The sequence below is a fragment of the Gadus morhua genome, chromosome 17, assembly GCF_902167405.1.
Source record: "Gadus morhua chromosome 17, gadMor3.0, whole genome shotgun sequence".
NCBI classification, from domain to species: Eukaryota; Metazoa; Chordata; class Actinopteri; order Gadiformes; family Gadidae; genus Gadus; species Gadus morhua.
In genome coordinates this window covers 16400287-16424944 of record NC_044064.1, presented here as the reverse complement: position 1 = coordinate 16424944, position 24658 = coordinate 16400287, and the positions used below count along the sequence as shown (strand labels likewise).

Here is a 24658-nt window from a genome sequence, read left to right as displayed (position 1 = left end):
GCTCCTACATGAAGAAGCTGGTAGAGCAGGCTAACCTCCACTTCATCGCCACGGGGAAGGTGAAGGAGACGGGCCAGATCATCACCGCCATGAAGGTGGTCGCCCTGCACATGCCCAAGCTCTCCATCAAGGTGAGCCCCCCGATGACCAATCAGAGGACCAGCCCAAGACTAAGTCCCGCCCATCTGACATGGTGCTGATCTGCTGACTGAGGCTGTATTAAAAGCCTTTTTGTATTCTTTGTCTCTGTTATTTTTATCCAGTAGATATGGTAAATGGTAAATTGACTGCATTTATGCAGCACTTTTGTCCAAAGCGCTTAACAATGTTGCCTGACATTCAGCCATTTCATGCACACATTCACACACCGATGGCGGAGTCAACCATGCAAGGCAACGGCCAGCTCGTCAGGAACATTAAGGTTGAGGTGACTTGCTCAGGGAGACTTTAACACAGCTAAGAGGAGCCGGGGATCGATCTAGCAACCTTCCTCCTTAGCTTCTACACAAGATTTTATGTTGTTCGATAATGAGCTTTAAACTCTTTGCATTCCAGCCAAAGTATTTGTCTATCATTCTGTATTAAATCAAACCTTGTTTGTCTGATTTTCCCTATATTTGCTCAGCTGTGCAAATTATTATTATTATTATTATTATTATTATTATTATTATAGATTTTACCTATTTCTGCTAAATAGCAACCAAAATGTTGCTATTCCTAACACAAAAGCATAAATGCAAACAAAAACAAAGAGGTTACGGTGATCCTCACCAGGTAAACTAAATCAATGTATTTTATGTAATTTCCTTGGTTTCCTGCAGGTGTCAGGGTTGAACAAAGTCAACGAGTTGATGGTGGCCACTGTGGACTTCACCAACCCCTTCAGCTTAGTCCTGGAACACGTCTATGTCCGCGTGGAGGGGGCGGGGGTGCTATCACCCGTCTTCAAATATTACGGGTGAGCCAAAAAAAAAGCCAACTCATCAAAAAGCTCTCAATAGATTTTAAATAAGATAACGATGTTGCCTACTTTATGAATCCCAGATGGGATTTCGGGGTATGACAAATTGACAATGTGCATGGCTCAGCAAATAGTGGAGCATATCTTCGACACCAAACTGAAACATCTGTGCCCATTCTTAAGTTGCTGCTACACCAGATAATGATTAGCTGCGTTGATGCTTATCAAAGGATTTTTCCGATCCGATTTCCCAATCATTCCCTTCAAGTGACTAACACGGACAACAATGTTTTGAGAACGGTCCAGCATTGCGCGAGAGCATTTCAGGCTGCAATGTAACCCCAATGGGGCAATAGCATCCCATCATTGTATACCCTCTAAATGTGCTTGATGGGCTCAGGTTCCCTTCCGAGAAATACAAACTCTTCCTTCATCCTTTCATCCTGACATAAAGGCCTACAGGCCTGTATGGTAATGAGCCTTAGCAGTAGGTCTGAATGATTAATCGAATTCAAACCGACATCGCAATGTAATAGAACGTGATTGGTAAATCGCAGACTGCGATTAAATTACACAAGTAAGATTTTTATTTATTTGCCCAAAAGGGAAGAGCAGTTTATATGATGAGTGCTTCCGATTTTGTGCGGTTCATATTATAGAATGATTTATTTCTTGTTGTGAATAATAAATAACATAAGGAACTTAAAAAAGAAAAATGCATGCTAAATGAAGCAATTGCAATATTAGTTGAAATATTTGCAATTAGATAATTTCCTCAAATCGTTCAGCCCTACTTAGCAGCTAAACCTGTGCAGCTAATTTACTTAACGAGCCCCCCCCCCCCCCATCAGTCTCATCCCAGGGGGCTCCAGGATGACCTGGACGGAGGAGTTCACCCCCCGGAGGGCTGGCCCCACCAGGCTGATCGCCACCCTGGACTGCGCTGCCCTCCGCCAGGTGTCCGGCCAGCTTGAGCTGGACGTGCTCCCCTGAAGGCCCAGATGCTAAACCCCTCCGGCCCAAACCGGCTAAGGCTCTTCCCCCCTGTGGCTGGAAAATAGTTAATCTTTAACGGTTTATATTCCGATATATTTTTTGCTATCTCAATTCTTTCAAATTTTCGTACATTTTGAAAAGAACATTTAGAATTTGTTATAAATTCAATTACTGCTCTGCCTCCCGAGTCATTAAACAGAGACAAGAGTGATAACGTTTGAGTCACAAAATAAGTGTTTTTACTAGATTTGTTTGCTGCCATGTAAGGCTTTACTTTTGCTTGACGTTACTGACAACTTTTTGTCATGCCCGCTGAATTTTCTTCTTACAAAACACGTACCAAATACATAACCAAATAAAAATGTAACTCATAAGCAACATGTATGGTTGTGTTTATGTGCCGAATCCTCATGAAAGATATTCAGAGGAAAGAAACAAAGAGGGATCCGCTTGGAGATGCGTGCTGCATGTCCGAGCTGAACGCAAGCAGCATTCACATTTAAAGGGGCACATTATTCCACCAGTTGTGAGTGTGATTAGTAATTACAAGCCCTCTGAAATCTGCATGACAACACAAGTGGGAGGGTCAGCCTAGGTGACACTTCACCTTGGGGACTATTCTTGTCTCTATAAACACACGAACCAGGGTGGTCGGTTTATTGTAAGGGTTTGTTGATAAGGATAATGAATCCTGGTGTTCCATGTCGCCATCCTGAGTGTGTGTGTGTGTGTGTGTGTGTGTGAGGGGGGGGGGGGGGGGGGGGGGGGGGGATGGCCGGTTTAACCTGTGCACTGCACACTGATAGCTCAATGTGCAACAGGTCTTCAGCCTCGCCCTACACAAACATACTCGGTCAGGTGAGGCGGCTCGAGTCATCCACACACACAATTATACAGGTTTTACCTAGGAACACATCTCACATGACTCACAGTTACAGATAGTGCCTCCTACACATAAGGCTGCTTCCAGTTATTGCAGCTACTGATCGGTGGCATCGACCGGCCTGGCCTTCGTCTGACATACCCAACATCTGGGAAGCCCCTTATGGAATCCAATGGATGGCAAGTGTTTTGTCCACCTAAATTGAAGAAAACAATTGAAAAATAGAAGCTAACTTTGCAAACATAATATCTCATGTTTAAGAGACATTTTGATTGAATATGACTTTATTTTATTTATTTTTTATTTCGATTTCTTTATTTTTTTTCTCGCGCTTTATTATTTTTTTTTTTTACATGATTTTGAGATGGAGGCGGGGTGAAGGCAACAGGCGACCTGATTGTTCACTCAAACCAACCCGGCATTTAATTGGTGCCATGTTGACCTCCCCTGACTGAAGGCTTGCAGAGTGGTGAAGTAACGCCCCTCCCATCCGGTAGAGCCCATGGGACCTAAAAATATGAATGGGTTTCTATGGAGAGAAAGTAATTATCTTCTGGTCCCAGTCTTTATATGCCACGGATTACACATATGTTGTTTGTGGATTTAAATGATAATTTTTCATGTCAAGAATTTGACCGTTTATTGTACAATTGTTCAGTTAAAGGCTGTAGAGAAAACACAATGAGAAAGACTACACGTCTCGTATGTGACGTCACGCCCCCTGCGACTGGCGTGGACCAGACCGACAATCTCCCCATCGGCATAACTGAAACTCTCCACATGCCCTGATTTATAATGGATTTCGCCTCTTTCGATGCTTTTATCCTCCCCTTGGAAAGAACGTGGTGAAGTGGAGCAGAGAGATCGCCATGTCTGTACCAGAGTTCCAAGTGTGGGTGGTGACCCACACTTATCCTCCTAATCGAAGAATAATTAATATGTAGTAACATAGGACGGGTAAGCTTCATGGAGGCTTCCATGTTCTTCTTGTCTATGAACTGCCGAGAGGGACAAAAAGCATTACGTGGTACAGGAAATGCAAACGCGTTTTCACTCTGAGCCAGCGTGAATGATGACTGAAATAATTCACTATCTTGCTCGAGGAATTATTACTCATCCATCATTACCTTACACAAATGATTCAATGCAGTTTGAAATAACGAACCTCATCATCACTCGAATGACTCGATGAGGTAGTAGTGGATTGTTATGACACAGCTTCTTGGCACATACTGCCCACCATAGTATTTGATCAAGCGAGCACTATTAGTTTGAATGCAATATACAATTGTACCACTAGATGAGAGTAATTTTTACACAGTGTCCCTTTAAGTAGACGGTCTGTGTCTGTCTTCCAGATTGCAGCAGACCCACCTACACGAGTTTGAGAGCAAGTGAAATCTCTTAACACATTGAACATGTCAAGTCAAGTCACTTTTATTTATATAGCACATTTAAAAACAACAGGAGTTGACCCAAAGCGCTTTACATTTGCAGAAATCAGGGATGGGCAGGACAGTTGTTGAAAGGGGCCCAGGGATACACAGGTCTTGACTAAAGAAGAAATGCATAAAATATGTAGAAAATAAGTAAGAGAGCAATACAAATAGTCAGAACAGTGTTAAGGGTTGTTAAAAGCAGGAGTGAAAAGGTATGTCTTTAAATTAGACTTTAAACTGGCAAGGGTGGTAGAAGACTTGATGTGGGGTGGAAGGGGATTCCAAAGGTTTGGGCCAGCAACAGAGAATGCCCGGTCACCTTTCGTTTTAAGACGTGTATGGGGGACAGATAGGAGCTGTTTTGTGGATGACCGGGTCGACCTTGAGGTGGAGTGTGGGGAAAGCATTTCAGCAATATAAGGGGGGGCTGAGCCATTAAGAGCTTTACAAAGAGTAAATCAATTTTAAATTTGACTGGGAGCCAGTGCAGCTGAGCCAGGACTGGTGTGATGTGCTCTCTCTTTTTAGTGCCAGTGAGCATTCTGGCTGCTGCATTCTGGACCATCTGTAATTTGTGGATGTTAGATTGAGTAAGACCTGTATATAAAATATTGCAGTAATCAAGTCTTGAGGTGATAAAAAAGGAATTTAAGATTTGATATTACTCTAAGTTGATAAAAACCACTTCTGACCACACTGTTGATTTGTTTATTAAAATTCAGAGAGCTATCCAGCATAATACCAAGATTTATAACCACAGGGTGCACGGTATTAGAGAGGGGACCAAGAGCACTGCTGAGGCTGGTGACAGATGAAGGGGGACCAAATATAATGATTTCAGTTTTGCTATCATTGAGTTGTAGGAAATTGCATGCCATCCAAGATTTAATATCAGTGAGGCAGCTATACAGTTTGTTTAATGTACATGTGTTCTGAGGGGCAACTGGGAGGTAGATCTGGGTATCGTCGGCATAGCAGTGGTACTGGATGCCATATTTGTCAAAGATGAAACTCATGGGAAGCATGTAGAGAGAGAAGAGGAGGGGGCCAAGGATTGAATCTTTGGAGGCCCCAACACTTCATGGTAGGGCTGGGCGATATTGCAAAAAATATTATCACGATTATTTTTTCGATATCGATATTAATCACGATATATAATCGTGATTAATATCGACAAAACAGAGGACAAAACAGAGATAATTGTATTTGGTTCTAAAACGGAAAGGCTTAAAGTAACCCAACACCTTCAATCTCTGTCCCTGAAAACCTCAATCAAAGCCAGAAATCTAGGGGTTATCATGGATTCAGATTTACATTTTGACAGTCACATCAAATCAGTTACAAAATCGGCATATTATCACCTTAAAAATGTAGCAAGACTTAGAGGGCTCATGTCCACCGAAGACTTACAAAAACTTGTACATGCCTTTATCACTAGTAAGCTTGATTACTGCAATGGTCTCCTCACAGGTCTTCCAAAACAAACTCTGAGGAAGCTTCAGCTTGTTCAGAATGCTGCTGCTAGAGTTCTAACAAAGACCAAAAAATGTGATCATATTACACCAATTCTGAAATCGTTACATTGGCTTCCTGTAGGTCAGAGAATTGATTTTAAAATCATGTTGCTAACCTATAAATCCCTACATGGTTTAGGCCCAAAATATTTAACTGATATGCTTCCACTACATCAGCCTTCTAGACCACTAAGATCCTCTGAGACCAATCTGTTAATTATCCCCAGAGTAAACACAAAACATGGGAAAGCAGGATTTAGTTACTATGCAACAAATAGCTGGAATAAACTCCCAGAGGATTTAAGACTTGCCCCAACTCTGAGCACCTTTAAAACAAGACTGAAGACTTTTATGTTTGCTATAGCTTTCTGCTAAAATCTTAAATACATTGCACTTTCTAAAAAGCTTTTTTAACTTTGCCTTTTTTTTCTATTTTAATACTAAAATGCCTTTTTCTATTTTACCCATTTCTTTGCATATGTTTTTCTTTTACTTATCTATTATTTTATTTTATTGTATGACAATGTTTATATGTGAAGCACTTTGAGTCTGCCTTGTGTATGAAAAGTGCTATATAAATAAAGTTGCCTTGCCTTGCCTATATAATATTTATAAAAAAAAAAGAAATGTAAAAATATATATATATCTTTCTCTTATTTTCATTGTTGTTGATAGGCTGTGTGTGTGTGGTGTGTGTGTGTGTGTGTGTGTGTGTGTGTGTGTGTGTGTGTGTGTGTGTGTGTGTGTGTGTGTGTGTGTGTGTGTGTGTGTGTGTGTGTGTGTGTGTGTGTGTGTGTGTGTGTGCACCAGGGAATGGGCGTGTACTTAGGCATTAACCGCAAAAATATGCTGTGAGTTGCTGGAAAACGACTTTCTCTAAAATTGTGGAGATAAAAGGCAGTTCTGAGATGGGTCTGTAATTTTTCAAGTCGCTTGAGTCAAGGGAAGACTTTTTTAGAAGAGGTTGCACAGTAGCATACTTGAAAGTGGAAGGGACAACACCAGTGGCTAGTGAGCTGTTTAGTGAGCCAGAATGAAAGGACAGGTAATTGCAAAGATATCTCTGAAGAGTTGAGAGGAAAATACATCTGAGGGGCAATGATTGGGCTTCATCCGTGAGACTACCTGAGATAGCTCAGAAGAAGAAACTGGTGCAAAGTGCTGAAGATGGCTGCTGGTGGGAGGTTGAGGGTCTGCAGAACAAAGAGCTGATTAAAGTTATTTTGTGGTTTAAGACAAACTTAAGTTATTAGATGTAGAGGTTTCAGTCGGGGAGGTCTATACAGTGCATGCCAATGGCGCTTTTTACGATTCAGATAAAAAATGTTATTGTACTCATAGAAAAAAATTGAACATAAGCATGATTGAGAAACAACAATTCAATATTTTAGAAAAACAAAAAAAATCAATATAAATCAAAAATTATATATCAATCAAAATAAACATTTCAACATCTCTACGGATGCCAAAAGTATTGCGAACAATACTTTTGACTCCATACCCCTCACTGCCATCTTATGAACATCCAATGACAATCAGTGGCCAACCCCTAGCCTAGCCATGTTATGGCGTGGACCAAGTGTGCTGTTCATATTTCATATTGATCCGATTGAGAAAGGAAGGCTTCCTCTCTTGGCTTTGATCCAAATCTAGAGAAGCCTCTTTATCTGAATCCTCATCAACCTTGAGTACCTCTTGGGTTTGGCGGCAATGTTGGAGAACCGGTCTCAAACAAAAAAAAATGGATGCAGAAAGGATAAGGGAGGGTTGGGCAGTCAAATACTCTCGTCATGGCCACTGTTCTTTGGTGCCGGCTGATGAAGAGACCTTTATCAACATGGCAGCCGGCCAGAATATGGGACATGGATTCAGTAGCTTAAACTGTTTGTGTTCATGATGAATATGCTGAGTGTGCAATAGTAATTACTGTAAGCTTGCTCAACTGTTAGTCAATATCTGTGTTTCTCAGAATTTGTGTGTGTATGTCTGGGTTTGTGGGTGTGTTTGGGTTTGCGTGTGTGTAGGTATGTGGGTGTGTGTGGGTTTGAGATTGTGGGTGTGTGTGTGTGTGTGTGTGTGCGTGCGTGTAGACACCACAATGACACACACACACACAATGGAAGTTTGCACGGAATGTTTGGAAATATAGTTTCCTTTTTAAGAAGGCTAGCAACATAATTAAGTAAGGAGGCTAACCTATGTCACATATGTTCTTTTAAAGTGTGATTCAGATTATTATCTTAAACCTATTTTGAATTTATATTTAGCAGACTTTTATCCAAAGTACAGTTTGTTTTCTTTTTCCGATGCGTTTCATTAATGCTAAGCAGTAGTACAGCTAGACGGATGTTTTTTGGCATCGAACCCAGAGTGTTTCAGCTGGAAGTCCGACACCCTAACCGTGGACTAGACTAATCTACCTGCCCAGCCAGACCATATCAACAAGAGCTTTATATTTCTCATTCTGCCATGTGGCTTTTTCATAGATATATCAGAAATAATGTTTGATATACTTCAGTCTGATTGTATGTTGCTATATGTATGTTAATAATGCATTTTATTTATAAAAGCGCCTTTCAGGTCACTCAAGGACACCGTACATCACACACATTAAAACACACAATGAAATATACAAAAAACGTGATAAAATAGACATAGAAAGGACAACATAATAAGTTAAAATACATAGGGCAGAATGGCAGGAAGCATGGAGGTTAGAGAGAGTAGGCAGTCCGAAACAGGTGGGTTTTTAGTTGTGCTTTGAAAATGGGGAGAGAGTCACAGTTTCGGAGGTCGGGTGGTAGAGAGTTCCAGAGCTGGGGAGCAGAGCGACTGAAGGCTCTGCCCCCCATAGTGCTGAGGCGGGCAGGGGGCACAGAGAGGTGGATGGAGGAGGAGGATCGAAGGGAACGGGTGGGGATGTTAATGTGCAGGAGATCAGAGAGGTAGGGAGGGGCGAGGTTGTGGATGGCCATGAATGTAAACACTAGGAGTTTGTAGTTAATGCGGTGGGTTACGGGGAGCCAGTGGAGCTGCTGGAGGACAGGGGTGATGTGATGGTATGAGGGGGTCTTTGTGATGATGCGGGCGGCAGAGTTTTGGACCAGTTGTAGTTTGCGGAGGGACTTGTGGGGGAGGCCGAAGAGGAGAGAATTGCAGTAGTCCAGACGGGAGGTGACGAGGCTGTGAACAAGGATGGCGGTGGTGTGGGGGGTGAGGGAGGGGCGGAGTCTGTTGATGTTGCGGAGATGGAAATATGCAGTGCGGGTAATGGTGTTGATGTGAGAATGGAAGGAAAGTGTGCTATCGAGGATGACACCCAAGCTCTTAACATGAGGGGAGGGGGAAACTGAGGAGCTGTCGATGGTGAGAGAGAAGGTATTGACTTTCGCTAGTGTGGATTTAGTGCCGAGGAGGAGCATTTCAGTTTTATTGCAGTTTAGTTTAAGGAAGTTTGAGGTGAACCAGGTTTTTATTTCGGAGAGACAGTCGGTGAGGGAGGGGGGTGGGAGTGAGGAATTGGGTTTGCAGGAAAGGTAGAGCTGGGTGTCATCCGCGAAGCAGTGGAACTGGATATTGTATTTGCGGAGGATGTGGCCGAGGGGGAGGAGATAGATGATGAATAGAAGAGGCCCCAGGACAGATCCCTCGGGCACACCAGTAGTGACTGGGGAGGGATTGGAGGTGAAGGATTTAAGCTGGATGAACTGGGTGCGGCCTGTGAGGTAGGAGTGGAACCAACTGAGGGGGGTGTGGGAGAGGCCAATCGAGGAGAGTCACTGAGAAGGATGGGGTGTGAGATGGTGTCGAACGCTGCACTCAGATCGAGGAGGATGAGGATGGAGAAGGAACCAGAGTCAGCTGCAATGAGGAGATCGTTAGTGATTTTGATGAGGGCGGTCTCTGTGCTGTGACGGGGGCGGAAACCGGACTGGAAAGGCTCGTAGAGTGAGTGGAGGGATAAGTGGGAGTGAAGTTGGGAGGCGACAATCTTTTCTAGGGTTTTGGAAATGAATGGTGGGTTAGAGATGGGGCGGAGGTTACTGAAGTTGTTGGGGTCTGAACCGGGTTTCTTTAATATGGGGGTGACAGCGGCAGTTTTGAAAAGTGAGGGGACTATTCCAGATGAGAGTGAGGAGTGAATGATGGCGGTGATGAGAGGGAGGAGGGAGGGGAGGCAGGATTTGACTAGGGTTGTGGGGAGGGGATCAAGCTGGCAGGTGGTGGGCTTAGATTTGAGAATGAGAACGGAGAGGTCGGAGGCAGTGGGGAGAAGAAAACTGGCGAAGAGATGGCAAGTAGGGGGAAGTGCAGGTGGGGAGAGAGGGGGGGGAATTGGGATGTAGGTGCTGATGAATGGTGTGGATTTTCAGATTGAAATAGTCCAAGATGGAATTGCAGGATTCAGTGGAGTACAAGTGGGGGGGGGAGAGAATTGGGTGGGTGGAGGATTTTTTTGAGAACCTAGAAAAGGGTTTTTGAGTTACCTTCATTGGTTAAATGAGGCCGGAGTAGTAGGTGGATTTGGTCAGGGATATGAGGTCCTTATATTGTGCAATGTGGGAGGTGTACATGTCATTGTGGATGGTGAGACCGGTTCGTTTATAAAGTCGCTCAAGTTGACGGTTTTTAGCTTTCATGGACCCTGAGCTCCGGGGGTAAACCAGGGGGCAGATGTGGAAAAGGAAACAGACCGGGTTTTTAGGGGGGCGATAGAGGTGAGAGTGTTTGTGAGGCAGGTGTTGTAAAGAGTGACGAGTTCATCAGGGTTTGAGGTAGAGTCGGTGGTCGGAAAACTGTCAATGAGGGAGCAGAGGGTGGCAATGTTAATGTTCTTGATATCGCAAAATGAAATGAGGCGGGGCAGCTTGATTGTGGAGAGGCGGAGTACAGCTTTGAAAGTGAGGAGGGAGTGATCTGTGGCGGGGAAAACATCAGCAGTGGGCTTGGAGGGGGTGAGACCGGAGCAGCAGACTAGGTCAAGAGAGTGGCCTTTGATATGGGTGGGGAAATCAATCAGATTATGTAGTCCAAAGCTGTCAAGACAGGATGCAAAGTCTCTGGTGAGAGGCAGGTTGATATTGTCCATGTGAATATTGAAGTCCCCCAGCAGAATTACGTTGGGTGAGAGAGTGGATATATCTGTGAGCAGAGTGTTGTTAGATGTTGTTGTATGTTTTCCCTAATTTCCCTTCGTTGCCCATAAAAAACATGTCAGTGGTAGGTTATCGGTTTGTTGGTTAGAGTATGAATATGGACTTTCACATTTTAACATGGACACAAACAACCATACACAAACACACAAACTGCAATATCAGCAGCCAACAAACAATGTGGAAAACAAGATCAACAGATAACAGTTGGCTTCAATAGTTTCTTTGTTCATGTTTATCTGATGTATTGCCTCTGTTTTTCACCTATCTCCACGAGGGAAAGAGAGAACCAAAACCCATGTTGTGAAACGTTCAAAAAGTTAGATTTAATCAAAGCAGAACCAAATAATGAGGAAGCTGTCCTTTTCTGACCACTGTTTTATCTGTTCTAGAACCTTATGCATATAGGGTCTGACTATGAGGTGTATTTCTATGATGGCGGTGGATTTGTCTAGCCTCTGAGGTCTAAGGGGCTGAACTCCCCGGCATATGACCGCTCCGCATGTGAGTGGGGAGCATGTGAGCAGCAGAATGAAACCAAAAACACACACGCACACAAAAACGCAATATTACAAATACACACACACGCACGCACACTTGTGCACTCACTCACACACATACACTCAACCATAAAAAGCAACACACATCATACAATATTCCCCAGCCGTTGTCACCATGACCAAGGGGTTATAGTTTGTGTATAAATAGTGGAGAAATGGACTACAGAGCTCACTCGTCTCTAGCGACTCAGCACGTTTTACACATATTGAGACATTAAAAAAAAGGTTAGAATGAAAAAACTACTTCCACTTCTGCTGTGTCTGGCCTTGGCTGTTCTCCTCGCTCACGGTAAGTCTACGACGCTAACCGGCAGTTTGTAGTTCACCTGCCAGGGGGTGAGTTACAACTTTATAGCAACTTGACTTGAAAGTCAAAGTAGGTAGATTTCCGTTTTTCCTCGATTATGTGTGTTTTTTCTTGACCATCCCTTGTGTGATGGTGCACAATTATGTGTGTTGTGTACCTCTCTTGTTTAACACAAGAGAGAGTATCGCTTAGATTGTCCAGCCATGCTGTTAGGTCTTGATGAAGAGAACTGATTATGCGGTTTGGTCGGCTTTTCTAAAAGGGGAAATGCATTGTTGCTATCAGGGATGGGCCATCCGGTACATTTTCCAGAGTCATCTTCCAGAGTCAATTTCAAGTGCAAAGATAAGCGCTAGGCACCACAACACTAAATGCTCAAATCTTGTTTCCACGGTTTCCGGACCTTCCTGGAGTTATCCCCGGCCAACTAACCAATATGGCCGCCATACGTGAATTAGTCTAATTGACTCCCTGGTCTATTGTTCCTTTTTTGATCCGTGTGTGTTTATTCTCTGGGTGGGAAGGCATGCCCCCCATCAGCAGGGAGTTCAACACACACTGCCGCTGCGCCGAGGTGGAGTCCCGCATGATCCCCCCCGACCGCCTGAAGAGCCTCAAGATCTTCCCCCAGGACGCCCACTGCCACAAGACAGAGGTCATGTAAGTGGTTGACCCCTCCGTGCACCGCCCAACCCCCCGTCGCCCCCCTGGATCACATTGAACACCTTATTCTCTCTCTCCTCCCCTCCTTCTCTCCTCTCCGCCCCCTTTCTCTCCTCCTCACCACTCTTTCTTTTCCTCCTCTCCCTCCTTCTTTATACTCTCTCTCCCCGCTCCCGTCTCTTCTCCTTTCCCCTCACCCACCTCCCCTCTCTCTCCCGTCTCTTCTCCTCTACCCTCTCCCACCTCCCCTCTCTCTGCCGTCTCTTCTCCTTTCCCCTCTCCCACCTCCCCTCTCTCTGCCGTCTCTTCTCCTTTCCCCTCTCCCACCTCCCCTCTCTCTGCCGTCTCTTCTCCTTTCCCCTCTCCCATCTCGCCGCTCTGCCTTCTCTCTTCCCTCCTCTCTCTATTCCCCCATACTGTCCTCCTCTCCCCCCTCTCTTCCTCTCCTCTCTCCACCTTCTCTCTCCCCTATCCCTCTTTCCCCCTCTCCCTCCCTCCCTCCCTCCCTCCCTCCCTCCCTCCCTCCCTCCCTCCCTCCATCTAATCGTATTATAGTGGATACATGTCAGCATTCTAACAGTTGATCTGTCTGTTGATCTAACAGTTGATCTGTCTTTGCCTGTAAAGTTGCTTTGGATAAAAGCGTCAGTCGAGTCAACCAGCCCAATGATTTGCCAACACATTATCTCCAAACACAAACTGTAACATGCCACATTCTACAAATTGTTTTATCTGTGTGAGGGGAAATCCTGCTTTTCGTAATAAGGAATTCACAACATAAAATGGTTTGGGGTGGAGAAAAAACGATAAATTAATTTAAAGGGGACCTATTATGCTTTTTCGACTTTTATGACCTATAAACGTTGTTATAATGATTGATAATCATGTTTAACCATACCAAAGTTTCAAATAATGACGTACATGCATTTCAACGTTTTCCCTGCTGACAGTCTGGGGTGGCTGTGCAGAGCGCTAAACACTCGGGACAACGTTTGCGATTCACTTGTTCACATTTCCGGGAAATCGTCCACGTAGAGGCACTCCTGCCACGCCCCCATATGCCTGGTCAAATCTGCCCGCGCACGCGCTTCAAGGAAGGTAACCAATCACAACGGAGTGGGGTTGGCAGGAGGGGGGCGAGGGGGCGGAGAAGGACGAAACCGAGCGTTGACAGAGAATGTTGAAAGCGCCCAGATGAGAAGAAGAGTTTCCCGAAAATCAACATCGTTTTTTGTGTATGGTTAAACATGACTATCAATCATCATAACAACGTTTATAGGTCATAAAAGTCGAAAAAGCATAATAGGTCCCCTTTAAATACATTTTAATAATGAACTGCTTTGTGTATACTCATAAGCAGTGCAAATCCAGCCAATAATCCCAACTAAACTTGGACTGAAAGTTATGAAACTAACAAGAATGTATACATTTTAATGCATCTGTAATATCTTATTTCTATTTTATTTCTTAGTGCTGGATTGACCAATGGAGAGAGGATTTGTCTTAACCCCCAGTCAGCCTGGGTCAGGAAACTGGTGCGATTCGTCCTCCAGCAGCAGCAAACCCAGCCGCAGACTGAATAAAACACCAAATAATGCTGAAGGTATAGCTGAAAACCTCTGGCTTTTATCTAAATATACATAAAGCCAACTGTGGCTTTACCTTTCATTTGATATAGGCTATATGCATGCTGCTTTTATATGCAGCCTGTCATAAAGTGACACGAATGTTTTCTTTCTCAATGTCACAATGGTCTGCGGAGGAGGACAGCCGGGAGAGAATTCTTTATTGAAGAGGATTGATGTTTAGTGCACCCATGCGTCTGTGAATGTGGAGATGTTTCTCTGCACGGACGGGTTTTGACTTTTAAGTTTCACTGAAAGCAAAATATGTAGCATATTATTTATTTCTCGCCAAGTAGCTTACGACCAATTAAAAACAAGTCTCTGAATGTGTCAAACAACAAAATAAAATAAAATATTCACAATAAATACAATCGTGCTGTTACTTTGGTTTACTTATCGAATTGTAAAATGAACAACAAACCATGTTAGAGAAGAGAATGATGCCTTATTATATTTGTGGTCTGAGCCAACAACACAATCCAACTAATGACAGCACAGCATGGGCCAAGCAAGCAGAAACATCGTGAAGTAATATTTCTGGGAAACATCGATTAGCTTTTTATATTTGTTTGGTAACACTTTACAATAAGGATAGATTAATAAACATTAGTAATTAGCATTATATAGCATAAGCGCTAGGGTTAGTGGGTGAGGGTTAACCATGACACGCTTACCGTAGCGCTTATGCTAATAATTATTGTATAAATTAACATACTTCCTCCTCATGTGGATGCCCCCTGTAATCCTACTCTTATGTTCTGATGAAAAATATCTTACCCACAGTCGGGTTCAGTTTCATGTCACCCTCAAGAAAAACAAGCAAGCAAAGCCAACCAACAGGTTGAAAGGGGTGTGCCAAAAGGAAAGCTGGCGCTTATTCTGCAATGACAGATTGCATAGAGTAGCTGACCTCACTACATGGTTAAGGTCACCAGGACTCAGGAGCTGCCTGTCTTGTTCCCCCATCAACCATCAACCCATCTAGAGAAGGTAAGAAATCATTAGCACACTGTTTAATGATGGAATTGAAGAAGGTTTTTAGGAAAGGGTAGAAGAGTAGGAGTGATGGTCACTCTTGTCTCTAAAAGTCGTGACACTGCTTGTTTCTTCTATAGCTTTGCAATGCAATTGAACTCTTATAGGCTTAAAATAACGTTGATACCGACTTCATTATTTATGTGTATGCCCTTATTCCTGTAGCTTCATGTTTCTGTGTTTGTATTATAGTCAGGTAAGGCACTCGGTAACTTTTTAAATTACGTAAATTTAGTATGCAAAACAAACTTTGAAAGCTAGCTGTGTTACTTCCTTTGACAAGCAAAATGTGCAGTTGTGATCCGGCTCCAATTGGACTATTTGTTCCTGCTCTTATTGGACTATACTGTCACCTGTTTTACCAGACATGGCCGTGACGTCCACCACCACTGTGATCCAAGTCGGCGGGGCCCCCAGCAGCCGGAACTGGTCCACTGAGCTCTGTGACTGCTGTACAGACACCAAAACCTGTAAGCTGGACTGCATTTGATATTTACTCTCTAGTTATTTAACAGGCGCTTCTGCACACTTTTACTTACAAATTCCTAATACCATATATAGTTTGGTATTGTGGAATTCAGTAGTATATAGGGAATATCCCCACAGGTAGATTTTAGATCAGTGAGGGAACCACATGCCATAATCACCAGTACTGCCCTGAAATGGATTGCACAACAGTTTTTGGGTATAATGGCGTTGTTTATTAGACAATATTTGCCCCTTAGTGAAGTGAATATAAAGTGAAAAAACATTGTTTCTACAAGTGTCCTATTTGAAGGGTTGATTGTATGAGAAAGAAAAATCCCTGTCAACATCTCTGTCCATTGCTCCTTCCTCCTTCCTGCTTCAAATGGCTTCCTCATTCCTCATCTTCTCCGACCTTCTCCCCACTTTATATAATCTTCCAGCTCCTCCCTCCTTTCTATTTGTTATTTTGAAAACGAAAGTATCAAATGGTGTTTTGCACTGATTTCCTGCATTCCTTCCCCCCCCCTCCCAGGCTGCTGTGGCTTCTGGTGCTTCCCCTGCATGCAGTGCAAGGCCGCGGGGGACTTCGGCTGGTGCTGCGCCATGCCCCTGCTGGACTTCTTCTGCTGCGCCGTGTCCTGCTGCCTGCGCGCCTCCATGAGAGAGCGATACAACATTGACGTAATACTCACTTTATGCGCAACGCTCTACATAGGCGGGCTGGTGTTATGGCGTGCTTATGATTTTAACACTGATTAATGAATCTTTCTCTCTCCCTCTCTCTGTCCGTCTTTGTCTCTGTCTCTATGTCTGTCTGTCTGTCTGTCTGTCTGTCTATGTCTGTCTGTCTGTCTATGTCTGTCTGTCTCTCTCTGTCTGTCTGTCTGTCTGTCTGTCTGTCTATGTCTCTCTCTCTCTCTCTGTCTGTCTGTCTGTCTGTCTGTCTGTCTGTCTGTCTGTCTGTCTGTCTGTCTGTCTGTCTGTCTGTCTGTCTATGTCTGTCTGTCTGTCTGTCTGTCTGTCTGTCTGTCTGTCTGTCTGTCTGTCTGTCTGTCTGTCTATGTCTCTCTCTCTCTCTCTCTCTCTCTCTCTCTGTCTGTCTGTCTGTCTGTCTGTCTGTCTGTCTGTCTGTCTGTCGGTCTGTCTGTCTGTCTGTCTGTCTGTCTGTCTGTCTGTCTGTCTGTCTGTCTGTCTGTCTGTCTGTCTGTCTGTCTATCTGTCTCTCTCTCAGGGTTCGGGCTGTAATGACTGCTGTGCGTTGATGTGGTGTTACCCGTTCGTCTGGTGCCAAATGGCTCGGGAAGTCAAGATCCGCAAGCATGGAAGTGCACCGCCCACCACTACGGTGATCACCAACCAGGTCACCTCACGCTAGGGGCTCCGAGCCAGGGGCCCCTAGGGAGCCAAACTGAAGCTAGTGACCCTGGCCTTGGCTGTTTCCAATCTAGTGGTCTGACCAGTAGATTGGTAGTGAAGACTTTTAATGTTTTAGATTATTATTTAGATTTAGAGAAAAATATTCGAAAACAAATGCGTGCCGAAAATATTAAATAAGTTGCATACAAATTGCAGTGTGAGATACAAAGTCAGTTGCCCGTTGAAAGATTGTGCTACATTAAAATATAATATATATATCAATAAGGTTAAACAACACAAAGTCTGACATGGAAAGACCTCCTCACAGACCTATGGGGTGCAATAGATACACTGGGGATTTGCAGGTGTTGTGGGAGAGGGATATATAAGTAATCGATGCACTGGCATTTTTCCAGTGGACATTCCAGTGCATTGGCTCCATGTCTGTGATTTTAGAATTGTGCATTCAGTGAGCAATGGTGATCTCAATAATGTGAAGATCTGTTGTATATGTATAGTACACATAAGGGGGGGGGGGGCTTCTGTTGGCTTTTTTTATTTTTGCTTTTGGGCGCAAAAGTATACCGTAATAAAACGATTTATATGGAAAATTTGCCTGGGTGGAACCACTCGTGGATGGGCACGTTTTGTTCTTGGGAAACTTTCTAGATATTTTTGGGCTTCGGTTAAAAACTGCAGGTTTAAGTTATGACACCAGGGAGAGGGATGGCTTTGCTGTTAGACTGGACCATTCAAAACTAGAATATACATTTTCAAAATGCAAAGCTTTAAAGAAATTGTGTTTATAAGGTTAAACATATATGAACGGAAAGTAGGCTATTACAATATTGTATTAGCAAAGTGCTCATTTAATTAGCCTCATTCTCATTTTTATTTGGGGGAAATTTTAAGATTAACAGTAATTCAGCGGACATACAACCCTTTGAAATGCTATAAAACATAAAAAATATATTTTATGTTCTTTGCCTGGATAATGAGGTCGAACGACTGAGGAGTCGTTGCATTCTAAAACCATAACCGGTTAGGTTGTTCTCATTAAATATATAGGAATACTATTCGATATTGATTCATAACGTTAATCCGTTCAATGTAATAGGTTTGATTTAACTCTGATTTACATCAAAGTTAAATAACATTATTACCCCGTAATCCCCCTGCTACACATGAATTGAAAGTGATCACTAGGAACTAACAAGCCAATGAGAACTCTACATGTGCCTCGATGGAAAAAAAAAAAACACCCACTCATACTTGATAGGTTTCGCTTCCTCGACTTTGGAAACAGAAACCTGTTGCGCCTTCAGTTTCATCGTTTAAACGTCGCGCGGCGCACCACACTTCCAAGGCATTCTCCAGCAGGAACACACAGGCCCCGACATTATTACAAATTGACCAGAAGATAAACTTCTCCCCCTACTTTTCTTACCTGAACGTCCAAGAGCAGAAGATAAAGTAAGACATCATTTCCAATGTTTTCACACAATATTTTATTTTCATTAGGCTATTTAATGTAGGCCTATCTAATCTAATCGCTAATCAGTTAGCCTACCGTAACATCAAGTGATTACATTGACATGGCTTTGATGGTTATTCTTCTGATTTTCTGGTTATTTGATTTAACTTTGAAAACGAGCGGGCAGAGCTCGAGGACAATGCGACAACCTACAGGTCCTATAGCTTATTATGAAGACTTAGAGGGTTTATTTAATGGCGCTACATCCGCCAATATCGCACGACTACCGCCAACTTTTGGTCATCCTCTCTCAGTCGTAAATGCAGTGAAGCGTTAACGTTGCTTCAGAAAACAAAAGTGAATCCAAGGCATGCCTTTGGTTCACTAAAATAGATTTTCTTAAACCAAAGGCATGCCCATGCAAAGAGGACGACATAAGATGTACGTAAAGTTGCAATAATGTTGAGTTTATCAGCATTTAATACAATCAGGTAAGACTTTTATTTTCATGAATATGGCACCACACGTTAGTCGCCATTTTCATTCTAGCTAGCTTAAAGTCATTTTATTTGGCTTATATTCGGGGTTTGCCATGATATCAGTTTATGTATAACACAAAAAACCAAGCGAAACATGTTCAACAATTAATCTAAACATTTTCACCGTTGCTAGACATGGCCTACCAACAGCAACACCCGCCACCCTACCAACAGCATCCCTACCAGCAACCGCCCTACCAGCAGCAGCCCTACCAGCAGCAGCCCTACCAGCAGCAACCCCAGCAACAGCAGCCCCGGCCAGCCATCACCAGCGTAACCACCACAACACAATCAGTGATGTCGGGGATGTGGAGCAGTGGCGTGTGTGATTGCTGCTCGGACATGGAAACCTGTAAGTCCTGAAATGGAAAACAGAGATTTGTAGAGTAGCAATCAACGGATCAACAAAACATACTCTTGGTTTGCAGATTCTTATCGTGGTAAATGTGGTACTGTAGTCCAATACTGGGCTGTACATGCAAAATGGTTTACAGCTCCAGCCCCGGAAAAGAATGACTAAAACACAAACAACAGCAGCACCAGCACCAGCCCATGTTGATTTTTAAATGGATGAAGCGAGAGAGTGTAGTGATATTCAAGTATAATTATATGGTTTACTTACTACTTTGCGACAAGATATTTAGCCCATCCCTTACCTTCTTTTGAGTGGACAATAAACACTTATTAGAAAGGACCAGTAAAACAAAAAGATTTCCTCGATCTTCATCTTATTCTCCCTCTCCCAGGCTGCTGCGGGTACTGGTGCTTCCCCTGCTTGCAGTGCAAGACCACCGGAGACTTTGGCTGGTGCTGCTGTCTGCCCTTGGTGGACGTCTGCTGCGTCGTGTCCTGCTGCCTGCGCTCCTCCATGCGAGAGCGCTACGGCATAAATGTAAGCGGAAGGTCAAGGGTCATGGGCCGAACCAATGATGTGGTTAGAACTAGAACACGCGCAGACGATTGGGTGGCAGTCACAAACATAACATCTGCATGTAAACTTGAAGTGTATCGATTGTTTGAATTGGAATTTGGTCTTGCTTGCTATGAATCTGACTTTCATAGCAAGGATTTTGTTGATGTTGTATCCGTTGGCAGCCAATTCCTGATGTCTGCATTCGAGCTCCTCTCTCTCTTACTCACATGTACAACAATCATATTGAGTTAACTATAGCTCCAAACGATCTGCAGCCAAATCCCTCCCTCCCTGTCTCCTGCACCCCCGTCGCTTCCTGGAACAGCTCATCAGCTGACCCGTCTGTAGGTCAAATTCAGGACACCCCTGACTTTGGTTGAAAAACACACTCCAATTTGGATTGTAGAGTGTTATTGTTCTCAAACTCACCAGGAAGTGACTTTGGATAAAAGTGTGATAAATGATTAAATGGAAATAAATCCCTCATGAACTACCCCCCTCTCTCTCTCTCTCTCTCTCTCTCTCTCTCTCTGTCTCTGCCTCTCTCTCTGTCTCTGTCTCACAGGGTTCATGCTGTGACGACTTCTGTCAACTGTTATGGTGTTACCCATGTGTCTGGTGCCAAATGGCGCGGGAAGTCAAGACTAGAGGTCGTACTGGCAACACTTCGGTGGTCACCACCCAGGTCATCCAAGTCTAGGGGTCCCCGTTAGCGGCTGAGGAACCTTAAGGCCAAAAGATTGCACTAATGATTGTTCCATCATATTTTTTGTAAAAGAGTAGTTTCACTTTTAAACCAGCATTTCTTCCCATTGTTCCATGGCATCTTATAATGACCAAATAAGATTTCAACTGAATGCAGCCATTGTTAAATTCAGCTAGCGTTTTTTCAACTTAAGCTGTTTGAACACAGCTGTCCACAAGTGTTCTTATTATGTTTTATACATTCCTGACCTTTGCTATGCCTTCATTAAAATCGAATGTTTTTCCGATCTCACAAACCTTTATTATCATTACACTCAGCCTGCTTTTGTCAAATAAAAAGCCCAACAGAGTAGTTTAAGATGTAATATACCTTATTGTCATGTTTGGCTAGTTAAACTAAATTCCTGTTAAATGCATTCAATCATTAAAGAATGAAATATAATCTTGTGTAGTAATTCAGCTCTAATACAGATTCTGATTTTGGGCTTACAATAGCTAGTGCTTGGGGTGTCAGACTCCCTGCTGAAAATTACTGGGTTCAAACCCCAGTGTCTGAAGTATCCGTTGGCAACCCAGAGCAAGATGCCAAATCCATTCCACAGAATAATCCCAGTGTGTCCCACAGTCCAACGGTAAAATGCCAACCGCGCTGGGCTTCTATCCCGATCATTCAATTAAATACCATTCAATCTGGCAAACAAAAAACGAGTACATTTTTGTTTTTTTGTCCTTCGTTTTGTATGCACCAAAAACAGAAATATAACTAGTAAAGTTATTATAACTCTTATTATATTGTAGGCGTAGCCAAACTTTCTTATCCGGTCTGCTAGCTCATCAAGTCCCTAGCTGACACATGGGTTACATCCCAGAAATACCTCACAAGGTAAGCCACACCATTTTTATAGTATTGCCAGTGTGAAAAGCTTTTGTACAGCAGAATAATGGTTGTGAGATGGAGGCCATCTGGGGCCGTATTCACAAAGGATCTTAGGGCTAAAAGTAGGTCCTAACTGGCGAATTTAGGAGTAACTCCTAAAAATAATGGGCGTGTCACTCTTAAATTTAGGACTCCTAACTTTTTTCACTAAGAGCAATTCACAAAGTATTGTAGGCCTAAAAGTAGCACCTAAGTCTAGGAGAGCTTAAAAGTCCTCAAGAGGACTCCTAACTCAGTAAGACCTATTCACAAAGAATCGTAAAATGCCTGCGAGACGAAATGTTAGGGTATTCAACTTGTTGTGGAGTTAGTGCGCGATGCAATAACATCCCCGACTAACAGGAATAATCCGATTAGTCCCGAAATAAAATGTTTGCGCAGATTCACCTGCTTTTCGTTGAAATATCGCAAATTTTATTGTAGATTCCGCAAGTTCAATATAGATTATAGGTCAAAAGTCGAATGAATGAGTACTTATGTCCTTTCGATTTCTTACAGTTTGGGCCGTTGTTGGCCGTACACGCTAGCATTCTGCTAATGAATCCTGATTGGTCAGGGACGGACTTGCGACTGATTACGACCAGAGACTCCTCTTGACGGCATCTGAAGCTGAAGCATGATCAGAAACATTCCGTCAAAGTTAATTTTTTGTGTACTGTATTTATATTTTCCTGCAGGCCCTTTTATTTTTTATATAGCCTAGTTATGTATGGCCAAAGTATGCATTTTCAGTCATCATCATCCCAAAATGCATACTATATAGTAGTCAAGTATGAGTATTCGGATTCAGCCTTAAGTCTTTACATCTTTGCAGTGACTGAATGTTGATGATAAAATGGATTGTTTTGCAAGATAAGTATGTGCGACTGTGCATGTGTCCTTTTCGGCTTCGGCATACTGCATGGTTATGAAGGCCTTGTGGTTAGTTGTGGTCTACTCTACAAGTCCACACCAGAAGCGTCACAAAGTTTCGCTGCAAATATTTCTGTTCGCTTTGGTCGCTCAAGTCGCTCATGACGTACAATTCAATTTTTTTTTTTGCAGACGCATTTAAAGGAGCCGTATGCTTTTAGTACAGACAACCATATCAATGGAACATATTTATCTATCTATCTAGGCCTGTCTATCTATCCATCTATCAACATGTGTAGTTTTAATGTGATGTATTTTGTGTATGTCCAGTCAGACTTGTCTCCCTTGTTCTGTGTGGTCTTGTAGGCTACATGTGATCCGAATCACCTAAATGAATTCCCGACTATTTGTGTCGTTTGGTATTAATAAAGACTTGACTAGGCTATCTATCTATCTAGACTATTTAGGCTAATTTAAAATGATTCAACTCAGGCTCCGTGAATAGTGGGGAATGGAGGGATAAAAGACAAGAGATATCCCTTGTCATTTCGATTAGTTTGTGTAGGCCTATGTGACGATTTCAAAAACGTGTTTTGTTTAAAGCATGACTACACTCGATTGGTTGGTTAGATTGGTGGCAATGGTTCTGGAGAGCAAATGTAAATGGTTCTAGATAGCAAATATTTTCTATAAATACCCCCGCTTATCATCACTTTGTATCAAAATCACTATGGATGTTGCACTCATTAACTATTGAACACAAACCCACTGCTGACACAGCTGTCATTATCACTGTCACTGACAGCGATATATCGTTTCACTTCTTATGACAAATGTACTTATTGCAAGTCGCTTTGGATAAAAGCGTCTGCTAAATGGTCATTTGTCAGCTGTCTATCCTCTATTAAACTGCATTGAAGTGACACGTTTGTTCCGTGCATTATTCATTTGCATTATTATTGCATTATGCGTGCATTATTCCTTTGCACAACGTATTATTCCTTTGCACAACGTATGTATTTTCGATATTTGAAAACGATATCGTCCCATTCAGAGCAAGGGAGATTAGTAGGATCTCGGTTACATATGTATCGCGCCTATTTTACAATAATCTCAAACGTTTCATTAACTCACATACAGACCAACCAACCACGCAACCAACCACCTCCGCCCACACCAGAGCCTTTTTGTTGCGATCTCTGAAATGAAAAAGGCTCGGATCGTACAACACCGGGTGCCCAGTTACAGCCGCGATTAATTTTTCCGTCGACATTTTGTAGTCAGTAGGAACCAAAACAGTAGGTATAGGAACCAAAGTGCCGGTGTTCAGTGTTCCCTGGGATCCACGCAAGCGAAGCGCGTCTACATTACGATTGGCTGTCAGTGTCTGGCCGCTAAAACGCGTCATAGTAATTTGCATAAAGTTAAACAGTTTTCAACTTTTTTTGGACGCTCTGGTCACTCAACTTTGGCCGCTGGTAGCGTTGGTCGCTTTGGTCGCTCTTGCCCATAGAAAGTGAATGACTTCCGGCGATTTGGTAGCTTAATTCGCTTCTGGTGTGGACGTACAGTTTGTGAAGCAGCCTAGCCTTGGAGTTGGATATGTTGGAGTGATTGTGTTGAAGGGGCGTGTGAGAGTAAGAGAGAGAGCACACCCGCTCGCTCACTGACAGTAAAAATAAATTAAAGTTATTGTATGCACTGCTGTTCATTGACTAGCTCCAGCGCTCGTTGCTGGTTGCTAAATGATAGCCACTCTCCACTCATTCTCTTCTTCTGACCATGCATTTAATTTGCTTTGACCGCCATCATTTCTCTGGAATTCCTCATTCGCCCTCTCACGTCTGACAGATTCGAAATTATACTGCTGTGGGCCATCATACATGTTATTTGTGGTTCTTGCCACCTCTTAGATGCCATAGTTCTAGTACTAGGCTGAGACTACCTTCCACCACGTCTACCCAACGTGACGTCATCGCCGAATGGCGTTAGAAAACACCCGTTACTGCCAAAAACAACAAAAACTGGACTTTATTACTATTTTGGAGACATTTTATAAATGATACACATTTTTAGTGCTTTATGTATCCATTAACCAAAACTGCCGGCTAACCTGCACGTAGGCCTTTAAGCCATATATAGGCTAAATTACACCTCAAGGAGGCTTTTTGTAATGCTGTTTGACATCTGAATAACTGCTTCTATTGAAGAAATATATTTCATTCTGCATTATGTCTTCATCTGTTGCATCTTTTATTGTGCTTTCAGACCTGTCATT

The 24658-nt window shown here is 43.0% G+C and overlaps 4 protein-coding genes across 8 annotated transcripts in view; all 4 read left to right on the top strand.

The window, feature by feature from the left end:
- The window catches only part of f13a1b (coagulation factor XIII, A1 polypeptide b), a 12649-nt gene extending 10314 nt beyond the window's left edge, over nucleotides 1–2335 (top strand). For all 3 annotated transcript variants that reach the window (XM_030338516.1, XM_030338518.1, XM_030338517.1), the window contains exons 13-15: nucleotides 1–131; nucleotides 822–958; nucleotides 1813–2335. The exon at nucleotides 1–131 is cut by the window's left edge and continues 30 nt beyond it. In XM_030338516.1, coding sequence (XP_030194376.1) covers nucleotides 1–131; nucleotides 822–958; nucleotides 1813–1954 — 410 coding nt within the window. In that variant the 3' untranslated portion in view covers nucleotides 1955–2335. The remainder of the gene's footprint in view (nucleotides 132–821; nucleotides 959–1812) is intronic.
- Nucleotides 2336–11621: 9286 nt separating this feature from the next.
- cxcl19 (chemokine (C-X-C motif) ligand 19) lies at nucleotides 11622–14472 on the top strand. 2 transcript variants are annotated; one of them, XM_030338451.1, is made up of 4 exons: nucleotides 11622–11795; nucleotides 12338–12473; nucleotides 13948–14079; nucleotides 14239–14472. In XM_030338451.1, exons 1-3 carry the CDS (start codon nucleotides 11738–11740, stop codon nucleotides 14057–14059), a joined length of 306 nt encoding a protein of 101 aa, XP_030194311.1. In that variant the 5' UTR covers nucleotides 11622–11737; the 3' UTR covers nucleotides 14060–14079; nucleotides 14239–14472. The 2 variants fall into 2 exon arrangements, with proteins under 2 accessions (XP_030194311.1, XP_030194309.1); XM_030338449.1 differs by having other exon boundaries at nucleotides 13948–14472.
- Nucleotides 14473–14761: 289 nt separating this feature from the next.
- LOC115529613 (cornifelin homolog B-like) lies at nucleotides 14762–17571 on the top strand. Its single transcript, XM_030338448.1, has 4 exons — nucleotides 14762–15091; nucleotides 15502–15606; nucleotides 16137–16285; nucleotides 16836–17571. Exons 2-4 carry the CDS (start codon nucleotides 15504–15506, stop codon nucleotides 16977–16979), a joined length of 396 nt encoding a protein of 131 aa, XP_030194308.1. The 5' UTR covers nucleotides 14762–15091; nucleotides 15502–15503; the 3' UTR covers nucleotides 16980–17571.
- A 688-nt stretch (nucleotides 17572–18259) lies between these two features.
- Nucleotides 18260–21033, top strand: LOC115529612 (cornifelin homolog B). 2 transcript variants are annotated; one of them, XM_030338446.1, is made up of 4 exons: nucleotides 18260–18433; nucleotides 19107–19325; nucleotides 19720–19865; nucleotides 20452–21033. In XM_030338446.1, the coding sequence occupies exons 2-4, from the start codon at nucleotides 19109–19111 to the stop codon at nucleotides 20584–20586; spliced, it is 498 nt and encodes a 165-aa protein (XP_030194306.1). In that variant the 5' UTR covers nucleotides 18260–18433; nucleotides 19107–19108; the 3' UTR covers nucleotides 20587–21033. The 2 variants fall into 2 exon arrangements, with proteins under 2 accessions (XP_030194306.1, XP_030194307.1); XM_030338447.1 differs by lacking the exon at nucleotides 18260–18433 and adding an exon at nucleotides 18907–18925.
- The last annotated feature ends 3625 nt before the right edge of the window (nucleotides 21034–24658 follow it).